Source organism: Numida meleagris, chromosome 1 (assembly GCF_002078875.1).
Source record: "Numida meleagris isolate 19003 breed g44 Domestic line chromosome 1, NumMel1.0, whole genome shotgun sequence".
NCBI lineage: Eukaryota > Metazoa > Chordata > Aves > Galliformes > Numididae > Numida > Numida meleagris.
Genome location: NC_034409.1, coordinates 104,603,768 through 104,624,893, shown reverse-complemented (window position 1 = coordinate 104,624,893; position 21,126 = coordinate 104,603,768). Strand labels below are relative to the sequence as shown.

The following is a 21,126-nucleotide window of genomic DNA, read 5'->3' as shown; positions in this document are numbered from 1 at the left end:
GTCTCTCTCCTTTTGCCTTTAAACTCTACTGTTTCCCCAGGCTGCGCAGTTGAAAATTATATTGAAAATAAATTTCTATAATCTTAGGACAACATTCCAAAGAAACACAAGTATGTAAGCAAACCACCTAGGCAAACTCAGTGCAGCTAAATTGCTTAATCAAGTGGAAGGCAAATATGCAAGCATCCATGTCAAGTAGAGAGCTCACCCACGTAAATGATAAGCATATCACTGCTTTGCTAAGGAAGACACCAGAAATTTGTAGTGAGGTGGAGGACACAAATCTCAGTTTCCCACCTTTCCCTTTACTACAAAACAATCTTGTCAACAAGCCTTCAAGCCAGTAACTGCTGCTAAACCTAATGAAAATTCCCAGCACAGACAGGCCCTTCAATCATAAAAGATTTTTTTTTTTGTATGTTAGCTTAAATCAAATTCCTTTGAACTGTAAGGTTAGGAAAATGGATGTTTTGCTACTAGTATGGTTTAGGGCTCCGGTTTTCCATTTAGTCCATCAGCCTCTAATGCTTCTTTTTTATGGATTTGTTGAAACTTCTGAATCCTGCCACAAACGCTCCAGGCCAGAAGACCTTCTCATCCCTTCACCTACAAGTTTTGTAGTGAAACTTTTCAAAAGAACATTCATTAAAAATGCTTGAGAAGAATTGTCCCATATCCCCAAGACAAAATATACACTGATGAGGTAAATCCTGAATTCATAGGCAACTTGCCTTCAGTCCGGTCAAAAGGCATTACTACTGATCTCATCTCTTGCAAGTAACTGAGCTCACACTGTAATTTGTATTCTCAAATGCACAAGTTGTCCATGAAAGGAATCTTTTCTTACCAGGAAACTGAAACAAAGAGATATACAACTGTTCCATTTCCTCCTCTGAAAGATAGACTGGGAATGTGGTACAATCCAACAGAAGGTGACAAGCTGCAGCAAAAGCTTCCTTACAGTCAGCTCTAAGGGGTCCCAAGACAAGCATCACTTGTTCCAAGTCCCAGTCTTCCTCCTTTTCTTTTCTATTATCAGAGTTGCAGTCAGAAGAAAGAAGGTTAGAACTCTTGTTCTTGAATGGTGACCCTCGAACTGAGAACAATTCTGAAAGCATTTGTTTAAACTGAGGTACAGTGATTTGCTTTGCAATCTTTTTCTTGCTGGCACTCTCAGATAATCTGTAGCCATTTTCCTTTTTCTCTTTTCCACTCATACTAATTGCTGAGATGCTTTCATTATTTGCTTCTTGAAACTGCACTCCAAAAATGTATTTACTGGAAAACTTGGCAACCAGCTCTTGGATGCAATGCAAAGTCTTCTGAATGCTCCCGCCTTTTTTCCAGACATCATCTCTCTCAAGCGTCACAGTCGGCACTCCTAAGTGCTGAGAGAGCTCTGGGGAGGAAGCACTTAGACCAATGCCACTGTCTTCTGACTTCAGGGGAGGGAATGGAGTCTCATCCTCCTCCTGCAGCACGGACTTAGTCTCTGAGGTTACATCCCCATTTTCCTTTTTCACCGGGCTCTAAAACAGAAACATTAACATAATTAATGTGATAGTATTTAGTCACTGATAAGCAGTTCAGTTCAATTGCATTTAAAACGTAACAAATGTTTGTGTAGTCCTCACATCAACAGATCCCTGTCTACAGATGCTTAGCAAATGGAAATGTTTCCTTAAATCCACTTCACAACTGGAACAGTATTACTTACGTTGGATTAGTTTCAGTCAAATGCATTTCTTTGTTGTACTGAAAAACTTTAAGGCTGCGCTCGTGTGACCACTTCATACCATTGATTCCTCATTTGCCATCACAGTCTCTTGCACCCAACTAATTCCACACTGTGTTAAACTAAAATATTAATCAAAAGCATTGTAGAGCTAACCAGCTGTAATGCTGAGCTTGAGTTGGCAACTCTTATCTTTAAGAACTGCATGATGCTGTGTGCCTTTCAATACTATTAAAAGCACACTTTTCTTAACACATAGGATTACAGCCACTTTTTCAGACAAGACTTCTTCACCCTCACAAATAACCCAAACAAATCAGAAACGGATACCCAACAATAATTACAGGACACTGAGTAATCTGTAAGGGGACAAATAAAATAAGTTTTGTAAATCTATCTTGCTTCTGTTATCATCTACATTTAAGTTTAGAGAACTAGCATTTAAAAACAAGACTTGTCACTAACAATTTTACATATCACTAAGTACTTGAGAAATACTTACCCCATTTCTACTTCCCGTTTCAATGTCCAAATAGGAAGGAGGCATTTGCACTTTGCTAAGCACCTTAAAACATGTCTTTAAGGCATGAGAGAGTTCTGGCAAACCTAATACCTCCATGTTTTCCAGGAGAGATTGCACCATATAACTGAGCATCTGGGGAAGGTACTGTGTCTGCACTTCAGAGTAGAGTTCCTAAAATAAATGAGCATTCTTTAAAATAGTTATCAGACATTATTATTTATCTGTGTAGTAACACTGGTTAATCGTTGCTAACATCAGTTCATGAATAGTTAAACTGTACAAATTTGCTTCAGACATATTCTTTTTCCTTCATTTTATATGATAAAAAACAGATCATACCCTAAAAGAGTTACGACAGTCAACCAGCTACTAAGAGACAAAGTCTCATTCCTTTCATTGAATCACCATAATTTGAAATAGCAATTATTTTTCTAGGCAATAGCAAGGATAACCGTATAGAAGTCAGCACGTGAAACCACACTTTGCCAAACATGTCATACATGCACATATGCACGCTTGCTTGCTTCCATTATATATATAACCTACTAATTGTTTGTTCTTAGGCATCTAAAGACATCTAAATAGTTAATGGTCAGTTGCCTTACCAAAGGAATCACGTCGAGAAGAAACACCAATAACGTGCAGAGTTCTGAAACTGTAGGAGGCATGCTAACATTTTCAAGAGGATCTCTCGTCTGTGTGGATTTCTTTCTAGCATGGAGATAGACATCATTTTAAAAAAATTTCCCTGTCAAAATTCTTGTTACAATGGAACACTTTCAGCAGAACAGTTAGGCCTTCTAAAGTAAAAAGGAATGTCTAATACAGCAGCGTAAAGCATTCTGTCCAAAACCACCTAAATTGCTGCATGCATATGAGATGCTAAAGTGCTTGTAATTTTCAGATCAAATCTCTATAGGCTATGTTTCTAAGTATAACCTTCTGTCTTACATTTAAAAAAAATGACAAAGGATAGACTTGTTCTCCCAAAAAAGACAGAAGTATTTTCCCTGTCCACCTCTCCTTTTAAGTCTTTCCCAACTCTAGCGGCTATTAAACGTAATTCCTTCTTTTATTTATTTATTTTTTTGCATGCAATTATTATTTGTTTGCATTCTTTAATTATTTCAGGATGCAACACATACATCTATCTGATTCGAACACGTACTAAGGCCCTACCAGAATTTAAATGTTTTGATAAACTTTACGATCTTACACAGATAGCTGTTTTGCATCATTTCTGGGGAGGGAAGGTGTTCTATTTTTGGATAACATAAATACCTGAAACAATTTTCGAAACATTTGGTCATGTAATCCCAAAGAAAATCTGTGCTTAAGGATGTAATCAACACATTGACTGTTTTGACAATTTCTGAAGCATTTTTGTTCTCTTTGATTGCACTGTGTGGAAGGAAAAAAAAGAAAAAAAAGAGAAAAAGAAAAATGGTATCAGCAAAGATTTTAAGAGCATGTATGTTACAGCATTAGCTGATGTACTCTCACAACTTCTTTCTCCTACAAGAAATTGATTGCTTTAATCCAAGGACTAAGCAATTCGGGAATGGCTAAACTTTGTGTATCCTCCAAGATGAAAGAAATCAAACCTTACTGAACTTCATCAACACCAATGATAAGCAGTGTTCTTTAGTTTCCTCTCTGCTAATCAAAGAAATCAAGTGTGCGTGCGGAAAATGCTAGGGAAGTCATAAGAAATCTGGTATTTTATGTAGAAGACTACTTAGCTTTCAAAACCTAAATTTGCTTTATTAGGTTAGTTTTTATTAACTTGGCTTAATATATAAGACACCATTTCAGTTTATAATTGAAAACTTTTAGTTGTACCTTGCAAGTACGTTGCCACTTTGATTGTAGCTAAGTTTGAGATCAGAACCAAGCGCATCCTTGCAGTAGGAATAAAAGGCCCTAATAACTTCAAGAAAGAGGTCCCCAACAACCTGTGGCCCTACAATTTAAGAAAAAAAATAAAATAATCTTGCAATTGTACTAAAGCCATTGCTAGGTAGTTCAGTTACAAGCTTGTATAAACTTAAATTAGGGGTAACTAGATTAAAAAAAAAAAAAAACAACATGAGTTTTTAAGTATAAAGAAAATGATTATGTGGCTTTTTAAAACATCAGACTTTTGGAAACATCTCAGTTAAAATGAAAAATTACTTACAGGGATTTTTTTTGTTTGTTTTTAATTTTAAAATACTCTGTGTTTCATTTTTAGGAGCTTTTAAAGTGGTACTTGGAAAGCCATAGCACTGATTCTACGTTACATTCAAGACACTTCAGTAAAACACATATACTGCAGTCATTGTAAGTGGGTATAAGCATACTGCAAACCTGCAGTTCACGTGCCAAAAACAATCACTGTATCTATAACTATGAGGAAAACGAGCAAATTTCCCAATACACATTCAGCGTAGTAGCCATGATTAAATTTTGAGGAACAAAATCTGGGAAAGTAACTGTAACTGGGAAAGCTCAGATGCATAAATATAACCATAACATGCGTTTTTTTATACACAGTTTTAAGAAGAACCCACAAGTTAGCTGTGTGCTGACATCTGCACCTGATTTTCATGGGTCAGCACATCTTTGTTTTTATGTAAAATTGTGCATAAAGGTGAACAATTAACATGTACAGTATATCAAATAGGGAGCTATTAAAAAAAAGTATATAAAGCATTCCAATTAGTGTTTCTACAGGAAAAAAAGAAAGTTACATGACTAAGTATCAGAAAAGGTCAAAGATCCTTGCTGTTTTATTTTGCCTTTTTTTTTTTTTTTAAAGTCCTATTGCTAAATTCATTTGAAAAGGAAGTGTAAGTTATACAGGTTTAAGGCTCAAGAAGTTATCATTTCTGTGCTGATTGAAACAGAAAGAGTAAACCATATAATGCAGGTCAGATAAATAATCCTTATTTGTGGTTCAGATTAACAATGACCATCAGCAAAATAAAACATACAATAGGACAGTATCTGTCATCTGCTTTCTAAATTAGATTGTAAATTACTTGACTTATCCAACAACCTTAGTCAAGTGTTCTTCCTTCAACATTTTTTTCAGGAAATAAAAATGCTTTATCCTGTATGCTTTAATCACAACCATTTTTCAGATGTTCTTTAAAAAAGAAATTAACAGCTGTAGGAGACATAAGCACCACTTGATAAACAGACTAACAACGGCCTCTATGAAGGTAGCATTCATTTAATAGGTAATTAGTACAGAATTCTCATTTTTCCAGGCAACGTTTTGATAATACTTAACAGGAGGTGTGCTGAAGAGGACAATCTTAATAGACACTGAAGCCTCTAAATCAAGAGTTTAGACTCAGTATATGCGTTTTATTTGTGGTACAGACTACAGGCTTAGTCAACAGTAACATCTTTATCCAGAATAACACCTAGAATGCTGAAGAACACTGTCAGTCATTAAGACTACACTGGCTTCTAAAAACTACCTGTTAAACTCTCGTATCCATCAGATCCACATAATATAATTTCAAAGACTTATCAATACATGGTTCTTATAAGAATACCATGAAATTCTAATTTTGTCAACCCCCCCCTTTTTTTTTTGACACCTTTGAAGGGCAGGCTGGCAGGGTCTCACCCTTGCTGAGCTGGGAAATTCATGCAGACAACAGCACAGACATGTGATGAGGAAGAGGAGGAAATTCTTCACAGCTCAGTCACGAAGCCTCAGACTATAGCTCCCACAGCAGCAGCAGGCCAGTGCAAGCACACTATGCCACTGACAGAGGCACCTCCGTCTCCCACACCCAGAGCAGGTTATTTCCACCTGGAGCAGCTGCAGGTAAATGGTACTGCCCATTTTGGCAGCAGTAGCACTGTAAACTAGCTGCCTGGGGGACTAAGCTGTCTGGAAAAACAATGCAGTCATTAGAGTGATGCAGGTCTACGGAAAGGCCTAACAGAAAAAACAAACCCAGGAAAAAGCAGTACTGGCAGTTTTTCAGATAGAAGTCTTTTTACAAGACAGAATGTAGAGATGACTGACATTAAACCTAAGCGATTAAGCTCCAAGAAATGAATAGAGCAGAATACTGAAGCTAGGATAGTAGTAGCTCTTTTGAACTGGACTCTCAGATTGCAGATCTGGGCACAGCGGAAGGTTCTCCTTGTTATGATACAGGCTATAGTGTGCTGCATCCAGTGCAGTGCTCTGCAGAAAAGCCAGAGATAACCTGGAGGGTGCTTGCTTTAAAGAACAGTTCTTAACCAGTTCTAAGGCAAGGAAAACAGTTCCCCTGCGCAGTAGCGCAAAAAACACATACAATCAGAATTCAGAACTCCGCATGGTGTTCTCCTGAGTCCTACTTACAAAGCTGATGAACAAGAAGTTGTAACAGTTTTTACAGTCACAACAGAAGTGACAAGTAACATTACCTATTTCAGGTTTATCAAGGAGACTGATGAGGATGCGGAAAGGTTTCAGATAAGCTTGATGCTGTTCCTCCGTATCAGCCTCTGAGAATTTCTGATGTAAAATTTCAGCCAAACTCTAGTAAAAAGAAAGAATAAAAATGTTATATCTAGAAGAGAGATTTCCATTTTATTAAGAGTTGGTCTTCCAAGGCCAGGCTGGATGGGGCTTTGAGCAACCTGGTGCAGAGGGAGGTGCCCCTGCCTATAGCAGAAGGGTTGGAATGTTAGATTGGTTAGATGATCTTAAAGGTCCCTTCCAACTCAAACCATTCTATGATTCCTAAGTTTTATTTTGTGTAGTACCAGCTGCAATTGAACTCCAATTTTCCACATAGGGTAGACAAATCAACGACATCTTCTTATGCACACTCAAGAGTTATCTTATTCAGGGAAACATTTTTAATAATTCAGGTAGTTCATCAAAAGACGCTACCATTTAGTTTCAGTTAGATTCCATTTGTATTTGTAAGCACACATAACGCTGGGACAAATACAGCACAGAAGGCATTCAGATCAAAGAATATAAAACCACCAAGGGGATGCTATATTTAGGGACAGAAAGCTCTGAAGGACAAATGAAGTGATGCAGTGAACCACAGACACAGTTTGCGCCTAAAATGTAAAAGGATCATAAAAATACCTGCATAGAATGAATACCAACCTCAACTAAAAGATCTCTAGAGTATTTTCCAAAAAAATAAACAGCATGGTCTTCGGAAGTTGTTGACTCTGGAGCGAAAGTACCCCCTTTAATATCAGAGCCTACGAAACAAACAGAGGCATAACATGTACAGAAAAACACTACATTACAGAACACTAACTACACTACAGAGAACTACACACACTTTATTTATAAAAGTATTGAAACTACACTGCGTTTTTTATCTTTGTAAGTTTAACACTTGAATCTAACTCACATGGTACCCAAGGACAGCTCCTGTAACACAGTTTGAGATGTCCAGGTGTACTATACTGAACTTTGAACATAAATCAAAACCAAGGTCAGGTCCAGATATGGGATCATCAGAGGCAGGCTTAATACAATTACACGGCTGCAACTCTTGTCCTATCACTTTCAGTCTCCTCTGGCACTTAAAAAGAGGCAGACTGGGAGAAGCCATAGCTCATTTATAGCTCCTTACTTGACTATTAAGCCTACACAGGAATCTTTAATAGGTTATTACTTCCAGAAGAACAAGGTTAAAATGGCTCTCCATTTCTTTCAGACCACCGAACCATTTTGGGGTGAACTGTGAAGGGGACCAGAAATAACTCATCAGATTCCCCGTGATTCAGGACAGTGAAATGAATTCAACCTCTGAAGAAGAAACCTGTTTAATAAAAACCAAGCATTCATTTATCAAACAGGTACTTTGTAAATGGAAGCAGAACAACATTTTATTTAATCATTGTTCATTAACTGCTGAAAAAGCATATTATATTTTTAAGTACTGAAACAGTTTTCTGTTAGGTACTCAGAATATCGAATATCGCTGTATATTGTACCATACCTAGCAACCATGCATATAATCTTCTATTGAGTGACATGTCTCTCCTCAACAATGTCTGTGTAGCTGCTGACAGAATATAGACTAAATCAGTCCTGCGTAGTAGAATAGCGTTTTCATTGTAGTCCTGGGACAAAAAAGACACCTTAGTTGTTTACGAACACTGAAACAAGTCAAACTGGTAATGAGGGTTTTGTATTTGTTTTAAAACGGGTAATAGTGTTTTGGAAAAAAAAAAAAGAGGGATAATGAACCATCGGTGACAAAGTATTTTGTACTAAAAATTTCAGGAAAGGGAACCTGACACATTTGTGTGATTATTTTCCTATTTACAGTACAGAGCCACAGTTAAGCTAATAATACTAAAAACTTCAGTGTGTTACATCTTAAGACTTAAAATTATTTAGTACCTTCAAAATGCTGACTACACAAGGTAAGCTAGGAAATGATGGGGGACAGCTAATGTTTCAAGTATTATTTGTTTTTCTAGTTATTTAGAGAAGTTATCTTAGTTTAGTACGGACAATTCCAAATGCTCTGTATTTTTTCTCTGTGCAGCTTCCCAGGCCTGAACACTTCAAGCACATTCCAGATATCACAACATTCACCATCAAAGCACGGCTTCATTTGAAGCATTCTGATGATGTAAAACTGAGTTAGCTGTATGGAGTCTGAATACATTGATGGATGAACAAGAAACTGCAAAATCTGTTTATTGGCTTTGAAGGTACAAAGTTCAGACATTTGGCGATAACAGAGGTGGCACCTGGACTGGTTCCACAGTAACTACCTCCCTGCACTAAGTGCACACGTGACAATATTAAAGTAGTCCTCTTACCAAAGCTGTATCAAATGGAAAGAAGAAAAGAATCACTTCGAGAGTGTTTCTTTGCACAAGGACATTTGAATCCAGTACTGATACACACAAAGACTTTATCTGTGAAACAACGAGAAAGCACAATGGTGTTTTACTTCATGATCATGCCTAAAATACAATCATGAGGAGAAAGAAAAAACAAACTTGATTAAATGTGAACAATACTATTTTATGCGAGAGGATAATTATTCACCCATTTATTTCCCCTCCAAAAAGAGCCAAACCAAAGTTTTGAAGAATACTGTTAAAATATTGTTAAAACTTACAAAATACCTGGTTTTGTAACAATACAGAATGTCACAACATGATACCACTAACTACCAGACAGAAAGTGAAGTCTAACAAAATGCAGATGTTAAGTACTTAAGCTGGCTTTACAGTAATTCCATCATTTCAACATCAATTACTACCTACTGAAATTTTCTATTTTACTGAAAAAATAAAAAGACATTAAATTTCAGAGTTGTCTTCTAGGATTGCAAACATTTGAGAAACCCACGTTAACACTGGTATATAAAGTATTCAGAGTTGCATATAAAGTGTAATTCAGAACAGATAGAGACAAGGTGTCATGTTTATCTCTTGATTTGAAACAGTCAGTCTTCTAAGGCTGTATAGAATAGTGATTACCAAAAAGGGCAGAAAATTCAGAAGATTTGCATTTTGCAGACTAAACAAAATATGTATGAGAGATTCTCTGGTACATTTCAGGTAAGACATTCCCATGAAGTAATTGCCTAATAATGCAGTTCTGAAGTACAGACCTTCCAGCCTCTCTTTTTCTCGCTCTTAAGAGCATGCCGTTCTAATCCAATACAGAGAAGGTACAACTTGCTAGCATGCTGCCATTATGGTAGGTAAGACTGTTCCACAAGAAGCATAATGAACTTACTGTAAGCTTATAATCGGTGCCAAGCATGTACTTCTGCTGTTTTCCAGACTGTTCTCTGTTGATATGGCTGACAACAAAAAGAGAAGCAGGCAGCCTAATGGACGGGCTGACCAGAACACTGCCCCAGAGTGCTCCATAGAAAACTTCTTTGCCCATTAATAAGGAGAGCTTCACAAGCAAAGCATCTGTTCTGTAAGAAAGTATACTTGACATGAGAAAACTGATTTCTGTTCCTATAGTTTTATACCATAAAAAGTCAATCGTACGCAGTTAGTACTGTAGGTCACAGAATTGATTTATTTTCTCCCTCTTTGTATTACAAGCGTTGTCCCTTTCCACAGAAAGATGGCCAGCATCTGACTGCACAAAAAAAACGCACAAAAGAAAAGCAATCAAACAACAAAAACAGAACAAACAACAACGACAAACCAACAAAAGAAACAATCAAACAACCTTCAGTTCTTTGTCACTGTGCATACTAGCTGACACAAAGTTTCTCTGCATACTATGGAAACCTCTGTAATTATCTGCAAACACTAAGCTCTGACCAAACTACTGCGGTAGCTCTAATTGCAAAATATTTACTGTGGGATGTGCCTGATGCTGAATTGGAAATGCTTTAAGCTGATGGCAAACTGAAAGCTGATGTTATCGGTCTGGGTATTGGAAGACATCCCATATAGTCATACTTAAAAATCAATGGGCTCAATTTTTAAGTCTTGAACGAACAAAAACATGAGCAAAAGTAACAGTCTGTTACTGCATGTAGAACTGGAACATTGAAATTTGTTTAACGGCAATCACATTGGAGATCCTGTGACTACAGGCACATTCTCTGCTTTGGCAACTCTGTCAGTACTGTGGTACTGTAACTTCACATAAGGAATGCAGAAGTGAGTGAAAAGGGAGAAGTTCAGTACAGAAAAGAGGGGAAAAAAAAAAAAAGACACCAAACCTGACATTCTTTATCCATTTCCTCCTGAAGTACCCTTCAAGACATTCTTTCTTTTCCATGTGTATGTGTTTAAGCATTAGAAGGAAATAGTGCCTATGTCTCATGAAACTGAGTTTAAAATTAATCCAGCACATCTTCCAACATGAAATCTTGCCTATCTTTCCTGTGCCAGAAACATTACCACGAGCAAACTAAAGAAAGATATTCTTATGTGATTTGTGTATTTTGTAAAATGACACAATTAAATTTCAGCATAAATCTTTCACAGTGAAATATATGGCCAACTTCTGTCTGGGCAAGGCAGAAACAATGCCATCAAGAATAGGGGGAAAATAAAGGTATAAAAACACAAGCTGGATGTTAGAAGTCATCTGCAGCTACCAATAGCTCACTAGATAGGCACTAGCTATAGGCAGTTTCAAAATAAGCTGAATCTCATTAGAAGTCTTGAGATTGATAGGAAATTTAGTTTCAAAGGATTCCCTTTCTTCCCAAATTCCCAGCAACTACTGCTGTTGGAAAGAGGAAAACTACATATCAATGCGTCTTGTAAGTCTGCCTGAAAAAAACACATAATGAAATTCATCTTTCTATAGCAGATTGTATGAGGTACACGCGTGTCTACAGATCAGCTGCTCTGCAGTCGGCAACTGAATACTACCAAGTTGCAAATACATGCAATCTATTCTTAGCTGCTTCAGTGACTGATGAGAATCTTCAATCTAACACTTGATAAGAATAGACATTAGATCTACAACTATTTTATCAACCACATTATATGTAGCTTAGCATTCAAACGGAACAGTGAGAAAAGCCAACATATCCAGACCGTAAATACAGATGGAGATTCACTACAAAGGTTAGTGACTGTTTAAGCAAAGAAACATTTGTTTGAAATCTATGGTAGTTGAGCTCGTACAAGCTCTTATGAAACAGTTTCAGTAACTGAAGTAAAACCATTACACAAATGGGTGCTGAGCTGCTCTTCTTAGCACAATCCCCTATCCCGACTTTATCACACTAAATGCCACTGTCATTACTGTCAGAGGCATCAGGGAATGAGTAAGACAGCTCTTCCACAACAGATGTTGAAAGTTGCTTCTGCTTTCAGAAACTGAGGCTAAGTATCTGATATAGAGAGACTGGAAAGAAGGGAGACTTCAGCTGCTCCCTTATGTTACAATATTTAAATAGAATTTCCTTACAGAGCAGCAGTTTGGAGAGTCAGGTCAATTATTTATGAATTTCGAAGAGCATTTAAAAATGCTTTTTCATTCTCTTCTTTCAACATATCGATTTTAATCCCTCCTTTTTCTCTTCTCCTTTCCTCCTCCCGAGATGAAAATAGATGGGGAAAGGTTTTTTCTACATCAAAGCTATTTATTGCAACTTTCAGGGAGTCATCATTCTTCCGCCCTTGGAAGCCCTTTAACAAACCTTATCTTTCCACAGATAGCCATCAGAAATGTCTTCAGAATTCTCTAATAAAGCAAAATACTGTATATTACTTTTAAATTAATATTATTTCTCACCTGTCATAGATTTCTGACCCTTCTTCCAATCCAGGCAGCAGTCCAATTACAAAGGCTTGAAGACCAGGCAGGAGGGACTTTTGGAGAGGAAGAAAGTATTTCTCATATAAACCAAGGAGAACAGGCCTCACTGACATTGCTGCATTTGCCAGCAGAGGAAACAAACCAGAGCTGGAAAAAAAAAAAAAAAAAGGGAAAAAATTATTAATTAAAGTAGACCGTGAAATGCATAATCTTTTTAAGAGAAGTTTACCTGTACAAGAATAAGTCCTTGGCAAGCCATTTTGTCCCAATTATTTTAAAGATTATTTCATAGGTTTCTAGTGCCTTTAAATGTACTCCACTAGGAAGTGCTGGATGCAAACATTGAGATAATCTTTTACTGATGATCAGACGTCTTGGCAACAGAGAATACTTCAGGTTACTCTGAAGAGCCTGTGGAAGAAAACAGGTTAGAATGAATATCTGTAATGTGAAATATGGTTTATAATATGTCTGTATTTCAAAGGTTTCCTACTAGCAAACAGAACTAAATAACACATTGAAGATTTTTCTCTCACAAATGCAGATTGTTTCACTTAAACAGTAGAGTTCTGCAGTTGTATTTTCATGTGAAATCAGTCATCAGCAGCCTAGGCAAGTCTGGCCTTGCTTTCCATAGAGATTGGAAATGGAAGTTAAATGAGGGGACGAAGTGCACTCTCATGCTATCTCCAAGGGAAGTGGGGAAGCAACAAGAGGAGTGTCTCAGCTTTTAAGGACAGGGAATAACGTAAGAATTAAATAACTATCTTTCCTCATAAATTAACATTTCACTTATAGTTGAAATAAACAAATAATCCTCACACCAAAGCAGGCATATATAATCTCTGAAGTTACCTGTAAACCTGTATAGCTATATTCAGTATGCTTTAGTAACTATAGCCATTGTATGGATGAATAAGTGAAAGATCTTCAGGATAGGAAACAACTAATATTGCACATAGGCTAAGGCTCAGGAAAACCAAACTGTATTGCCTTTCTTCGGAAACATTACTCTTTTCATTAAAGCACGTGAGCATTTCAGCAGACCAAATAAATAAGTATGTTTCTAGAATTGAGAAAGCAACAGTTGAAGAAAGAGGTTGCAAGTAAATGCCACTTTGGCCTTCGATCACTGACTGTTAACACAAACAAGCATTTCACTGCAGGTTGCCTTTTGGGATGTTTTCAGGATGAGGCAGATTCTTGACTCTCCCAAAGGCTGAATCTGGTTTTTATCCTGTGCAGCCTTTTTAAACTCTATGTTCTTCTATCATGCCTGAAAAAAAGGTTTTGAAAACGCAGTAGACAAAGGAACTAACTCATGCTTGCCCGGTTCCAAGAAAAACATAGTACAGCAATGATCACAGCATTCACTTCAATGCTGAATTCTTAATACTCGCATCAGCATCCAGAGGAAGAGACAAAACTCATCCTATTTCAAAGGTGTGTGCAACGTATCATTCACACTAACTGAATGCACTTCACAGTAAGTGAGCATGAGAAGTTAAAATCTACTGCATTATTTCTCCTATTTGCTTTCCTGCCTAAGCTGAGATGAGCTGTTAGTAGAGTTTCTAGTAAAAAAAAAAAAAAGTCAAGAAGAAAAAGGCTGTGAGTTCCTAACAATGGTAAATAGAAAGAAATGTCACATTACTCTGAAATGCATACAGTACAAATGCCATTTGGAGCCATTAAATTTCCTTTCTTCCCTCTCCCATGATGCGATTTGCATTTTAATAGGTATTAAAAACTAGAATTGAAGAGTACAGCAAAATTTCACACACAAAACTCTAACAGGTCACGCTTGCAAAATTAGCTTTTATATTTGAGATAGAAAAAAATCTTTGACATGTTGTTGTCTTGTACCAACTTTGAAGACTGTTTGAAAGCTGGACTTTGAAACATTCTGCTTATATTGATTGGTATATATTTGCCCACACCCTCTGTAAATATAAAAGAAGATGACTACAAAAAAAAAAAAAGAAATAACCCAGTGGTAAACATTTTCTCATTGAGTTTAGGATCAAACAAATACCATCTCAGTATATTATCTGCTAAAATCTTAATATTAACTAGGTAGAAAACAGCAGGCGGACAACTGTCCCCACAGGCTTGGGAACTGACATTGTTCGCCCTCCTCCTTTTTTTTTTTTTTTTTTTTTTTAATAATTCCTGTGAGCTTAATTTGATGGTCTTTGGTTACATATGAGCTGAAGCCCACCCTGATCTACATTTACTCCTTTTCTCCAGCTATGTTTCACATTAGCAGTTATGATAGCAGAAAAGTTAGATTACACACATAAAACATTTTTAATGCATAAGGATGGTTATAGCTTCTTTGAACATGAGCCATAAAGGGTAGAAGAGAAGACTATCTACACTTTATAGTGCATACACATGGCTTTATAGTGTATACATGTGACTGAAAACACAAAACAAACACAGGCACACACACAAGAATATTTCTGTTTCCACAGTTATTGGTTTAAGAAGGTCTACACTGCTTTATAGAACCACTAGCGATCAGTACCAATTTATCTAGGCATTAAAGAAAGCAAACAAATCAAGTAAATATTTATATTCACATAAACAGAGTTCCAGAAAAAAAAATGCAGCATGTATATTCAACCAGGAAATCCTATAACTCTTATTTAAGCCAATAGTGGTTGGCAGGAGGAAGGGAGAAGGCCAGCCTATGAGTCCATTTTCCACTGATTCATTTTCCACATAAGTTTGAAAGAAATTCTAAACAGAGCTCCAGCTTCCACAAAAACAGCAGCATGAAGTTCAAAGCCGGTAATGAGGAAACTGTAAACTGGGAACTGAAGTTATAACAAAAGAAGAAGAAAGAGATATATCCCCAGTTCTGCACATTGCCTTTGAGCACTGGGTGCGGTGGCATTCCATAAAGCCATTAGAAGGCAGGGCTTCCCTTCTTGGAGATATGCTTGTCTTCAACAGAAGGCAAGTGGTGCTTGTGTTTGTAACTCAGCAAACAGCTGTCACAAAGACACAGCAGTCACAGTTCTCACATGAACTAACTGGCATAATTAAGGGCTATGCTCACAAAGTCTGTATTTCAGAAGAATCTTTCTCTCCCCTCAAGAACGTATTGTTGCATTAAATGTTACTGCTGAAATAAACTCCAGCTGAGCAGCAGCAATGACTTCTGTGGTTTCTTTCTCTTTTCCCTCTAATTTGTTTGAATTCTGAACAGATTGCGACAAGCATTTTGAATGTGAAAACAAGGCAAGCCTGCGTATGCTGAATTGCCACCTATTTCTAGGTTTAAAAATAAAAAGTGGGGGAGGAGAACCTAGAATTTGCAGAGTTGTATAAAGTTGTATCCTATTACAGCATCGGAACAAACTGGCAAAATCTGCAACAGCACCATCACATTTTGGCACGAAGACAACCCTGGATGCAATCTGTACTGAAGATATGAAAACCTTAGCCACAAAACAGTGTTTTCCAGATAGTGAGCGTATGCAAATTTGTGAAAATAATTAAAACATAGTTCAAGGCCATATCTGTTAAGAGCAACGAGAAGATGGTAAACCTACTTCTTGAAGCATGGAGCATCCCATGCTGCAGCTACTAAATGATTGGTTTATGTAACTAGAGATAGGATCCATCATTGTGATGATGTGTAACACACTATAAAATGAAAAACAAATATCTGATGTAGCGTAAGTTAGCAACTTCTGCCAATGCTAGCTTTTGTTTTCACTGATACTCATGCCTCGTACCTGCAATTCTGTTCAGAACACTGCAGGGGATTCATCTTACCTAGTCTTAGAAGTCTAGGTCATCTAAAACAACATGGGCAAAACTGTAGCAACTCAGCTCAGGCTCCTGACAAAGCCAGTGGGGAACATAAGCAATTTCAGGACAGAAATCTTCTGACCTACTTTAAATAGCAAGAGGTGAGTCACATCTAACTAATTAAAACCTTGAACCTTATTTCTCTTCCTGCTTAAAAGTGATTGAAAGTATAGATGTCCATATTGAAGACATCAAAAGTTAGATAAGGTTTGTCACTCTTAAGGACAAAACAACCTTTTGAGACCTACAATCTGACCATTTTGGCTCATCATTCAGACCAATGTCAGACAGTTTTCCTGCTGCTTCTGTGGTTCTACAAGTCACCATGAAAAAGAAGTCTGAACCACAGAAGTAACAGAGAAATTGTGAACAGTTTAACCTTGGTAGGTATTCAAAAATAAAAAGAAGTAGCAGAACTGTCTCTTTCTCACCAGCAGTAAGAGCAGCAAGTGCTCCAAGGCCACTTGTTTTAGCCACGGCCAAAAGCATCTGGACCAGCTTCCTCCACTCTTTATCTCTCATCTTTAAATAGGAGGAGCTCATGCTGATTCCTCCAGCCCTTGTATTGTAAGGGTAATTCCACTGAACTTCTATGGAAATAAGGATGTGGGTATTAACTTGTGAGACTCAGTAGTACAAAGTACTGTTGAAGCCTACCCACAGGAGAAAAAGCCTCAGAAAATATTACAAGTATGTAAGTAAGAACGCTCACAATTCAAGACAACAATACAATGATCCTTATGAAGCACGTGCTCAAGAAAGATCTCCCAAGCAACACCAAAAGCATAAAAAGTCCTTCCAAAACTCCTTGACTCCTTCTCTTCGCTCTCTCCCCCTTCCTCAGCATTTTCATGTTTGCTTAGCAATAGGCATCACTGTTACTGACACTCAGGCTCCTGAATATAATCACTGCTGCATTAAAAAAACCCACATATTTTTAAATATATTTTTGTCATTAAGATAATGTTAATCTCTTTCCTTCTACCCACTCATTCCCTGCTCATTCATTCACCCTTGGATTATCAGAAACTGTCTGTAGAACAGATTAGGCTCTTTATGTCAGAACCTCACCATGAAAAGAGTTCCCGAACAGTATTTTTGTTTTAGGGTATAAAAAAACCCAAGAAATCATAGGAGTTAAGAAAATAGCTACTGATATCTTATTTCACAATCTTCCTTTTGGAGACACACTCCCCTAACTTTTCTGTAGTCATCCCTGTTATCATTTCATATAACAGACAGAAGCAGATGAACACCAGGGATGAATACTGTTCCACCCATTCTTATGCTCCTAATACGATTAAGTCCACAAAATACCACAGCAGATGGACTGATGTAACAGCTAAAAGCCCTTCTGTTTCCCACTATGCTGCTATGTATTCTGGCAAGTCTGTACCCTGCACAGAAGTTTCAGCTAGGTGTTTGTCAGTTGCAGTGTATTCACCTAGATAAAGATAAGAGATCAAAGCCTAGTTCCTGCCATAGGCATGTAATCTCTCATTTAAATTCTGATTTTTCCTTTCAAAAGAAGCATTCTGAAGGCCTTTTGCTCTCCTTACTGTCCTCAGCAGGAATATAGGGAGAAACAGTGAAGGCAGAAATGCGCAACTCCTTTTAGTAGAGCAATATCCAGCTTCCCTCTGTTGATGAGGAAAGAAGATGCCTGCCCTTTAGAAAAACTCCCATTTGGATTCTCCTCCCCTTTGAAACCTCTGTAGCATTAAGGTTTAGCAACAGTAAAGTCACGTGACACACGTCTGGTAACAACACATTTCCTTATGAATTCTGCAAGAGCTGTCTCCTCCCATCCCTCTTTACTTGATGATGCAACTACTCATGCCCCACGTACATTCAGGAAGAACATGATGTTAAAATAGACCAAATGGGACACAAAAAATATTTGCCTTGTTTCTTGGGCAAGAGGAGAAGGCATTTCCTAGGTGTTTTCCTGTAATAAGACTCTTTTTTTTTCCATATTTTCCATGGTCATGCAAAACACACCACCACCAGCGACAAATCAGTTATTTATTTCCCCAAATATGAGGACATGGTCAAGTAACTGCATTCTTTAAATATAATTTCTTACTCAGTAGCTACAGTAGAATCTGCAACCTCTTTTTCTACATAAAGCCTTATTCAACTGTTCTAGGCTGAATCTAACCAGGACAGGGAGACTTTTTAAAAGTGAAATTTAAATTACATTTATCTGTATAAAGGTAACAAACATCATTTGAAGAAAGCTGATTTTCTCATATTCATATAACAGATACTGATTTAGCTGTTTCCATTACCCCTTCCTTTATAAACTACTATTTTTCAACTGATTTTTAAAATTTTTTAAGCACTGTGATTTGCAGAGAATAAAAATAAAAAGATAATAAACAAGTGAAAAAATAGTCCTGTGATACTGCACCTTATTGAGTTTGCCAAGGGAAGAGATAAGATCTGCCCATTCACTTGATGATTCGAAGTTTCTCAAAGCTTTCTCAATTGCTGAAGAATAATTCCTGTATCTGTAATCACCAAGTAACTCCTGCTCTTCTGGGTCCATCTTCAGTTCTCATAGCAAGGTGAAACTTCCTGGTAAACTAAAATATGTACAGAGTTATGAAGAGATAATTGACATTTAAGCTCTGGTAAACCTAAAATGTTATAAATAACAATAGATACATAGAAGCACTGACATCCTAGTGAACCGGTCATACGATCAAGTTGCAAAATGAAGTTAAAAATAATTTTGCAAGCATGACTCCCAACTCTCCACCACCTATTTTAGTGGCTCGCAGTCACATTTTCCTGTTTATGAAATGTTTTTTTTTGGTTTGTTTAATTCTGTGCACAAGGATCTGTCACACAGTAACAAAAGAAAGGAAACTATAAAGACTCATTGCAAACAGGCAGATTGCTGACAAGCAAGGAGACACACGCAGTTTTCGTCATTATCCGTGCGGTGTTCTGAAAGCTTACCTGTAACAGAGCAATGTGAAACATTTCATATCAAAATACAACTTGGCTCTTTAATGGGATCCCCAGCCCATAGCGGAAGGATCCCTTGGAACTCAACGTGTCTACTCGCCAGCAGGAAACGCTGCTGTAAGAGGCTCAAGGTGTTGTACAAAGGTGACAAGCCATGCATTCAAGTCTTCCTTTAGTTCACCAGAATGTATTCATATTTTTTTTCTGGAGTGGAAAAACAAGTTTTCCAGACATGATTGCCTCATATTCTGCAATATGTTCAGATAAAACACAACCAAACAAAAACTGTTTTACAACAACGGGAAACAGGCTTGGTTGCACTGTGCATACAAGAAATCTTATCCGCACTCCTATGCCAGCTATATAACAGTAGTTCTGCTGGCAAATATCAAAATAAGCACCTAGACACATGCTTAGGTTTAAAAATGCCAGGCTCAGGTCAATCTGTGCTGTCTCACTGACACAGGAAAGTGAGCACAGTCTTGTAACGACGTTTTATAATGCTCCTGAAAGGTGTCTGCATTCAGGATCCTGCTTTTAAGTCACAAAAATAAGTCTAAGTAGTCTCCTCTATTCTTAAAACAAACACACACACAAACAAACAAAAAACACCAGAAAGAAAACCTGAACTGTGTATTCTCCTTAAACAGGCAACAATAACTACATTGAGAGGGGGTTCTAGTAGGAAACTCAGAAACAGAAATATGCTGGATGCACCCAAAAGTGAAAAATGATTTTAAAGGCATGTTTAAGCCACTTTTGCACTCCTTAACACCAGGATTCAGCAGGGCTCAGCTACTGCTAACACAATACCTGATGATGTCCAGCCTAGATATATCTCTATAATAAAACATAGATCATATATATATATGATCTATCTGTAGATGTCTCTGTTCATTGCAGAGGAGTTGGACTAGATGACCTTTAAGAGTCCCTTCCGACTCAAACGGGTCTATGATTCTATGACTTATTGACTGCGTTCATGGCAAGGCCATGTGTGTTTTGTTTGTCTGACTGTTTTTGTGGTACTTCTTACCCACGACAGTACAGATGCAAAAAGCTTCTGTTTTCACCAGAAAGTACCCAGTACTTCCCACAGCAGAGATTTTTATAAAAAAAAGAGTTATTCCCTCGCAAAGTAGAATGCTCATCCGGGATAAAGTCATCCCTTCTCCAAAAGGATATTATAAAAATGCCAGCCCACTGATTAAAACTAACAAAATAAAGAACCTGCAACATGCTGTCAGCAAAATAACGAGTAATTGGATATAGACACCATCCTGAACCAGGCAGGGCAGAAGAAACCGAGCCCTGTTCTCCTCACCTCCTTCAAGTGCCTGAATCATTGGACTGCTAGACTGCATTAGAAGCACAGAAGGGCTTGTGTTGGAAGAGACCTTAAGGATCACGTAGTTCCAACCCCCTGCCGTGGGCAGGGCTGAGCATCCATGCTGGTCAGAGGAAAGCCCGAGCAGGAGGTGGTCCCGCAGCCCCGTGCCAAGCCCAGGGCGCTGCCACTCACATGAGTAACCCATCTGTCCAGGTCGCTGTGAATCACCCGGCCGCCTGGCTGACAGCACGCAGCGCGTTCCCTCGTTTGTAAGCGCCAGGTACCTGCGTGAATCAGCTCACCAGGGGAGGAACCGAGCAAATCAGCAGCAGCGCTTGGAGATGCTCTGAATGTGCTGTGGTAATTACGGCTCCAAGCGTTCTCGGAACGTTAAAACCCGGTCTATCTCAGAAAGGAGATTCGGAGGATAAAACAGAACGTTCTAATCCAAAAAATAACAAAAACCACCTAATAAAACTCCAACTGAATGG

At 37.8% G+C, this 21,126-nt stretch overlaps 1 protein-coding gene across 6 annotated transcripts in view; it reads right to left on the bottom strand.

The window, feature by feature from the left end:
* DOPEY2 (dopey family member 2) overlaps positions 1–21,126 on the bottom strand; it is a 46,383-nt gene that overhangs the window by 24,801 nt on the left and 456 nt on the right. For 2 of the 6 annotated variants that reach the window (XM_021405153.1, XM_021405168.1), the window contains exons 2-14: positions 18,743–18,917; positions 12,734–12,915; positions 12,481–12,651; positions 9,994–10,183; positions 9,063–9,161; positions 8,228–8,351; positions 7,378–7,478; positions 6,678–6,792; positions 4,101–4,221; positions 3,540–3,659; positions 2,864–2,969; positions 2,238–2,429; positions 848–1,529 (exon numbers count right to left, since the gene is read on the bottom strand). In XM_021405153.1, coding sequence (XP_021260828.1) covers positions 848–1,529; positions 2,238–2,429; positions 2,864–2,969; positions 3,540–3,659; positions 4,101–4,221; positions 6,678–6,792; positions 7,378–7,478; positions 8,228–8,351; positions 9,063–9,161; positions 9,994–10,183; positions 12,481–12,651; positions 12,734–12,915; positions 18,743–18,880 — 2,341 coding nt within the window. In that variant the 5' untranslated portion in view covers positions 18,881–18,917. Of the gene's footprint in view, positions 1–847; positions 1,530–2,237; positions 2,430–2,863; positions 2,970–3,539; positions 3,660–4,100; positions 4,222–5,880; positions 6,030–6,677; positions 6,793–7,377; positions 7,479–8,227; positions 8,352–9,062; positions 9,162–9,993; positions 10,184–12,480; positions 12,652–12,733; positions 12,916–18,742; positions 18,918–19,296; positions 19,510–21,126 lie in introns of those variants that run through there. The other 4 variants (XM_021405159.1, XM_021405172.1, XM_021405181.1 and 1 more) reach the window with 4 other exon arrangements.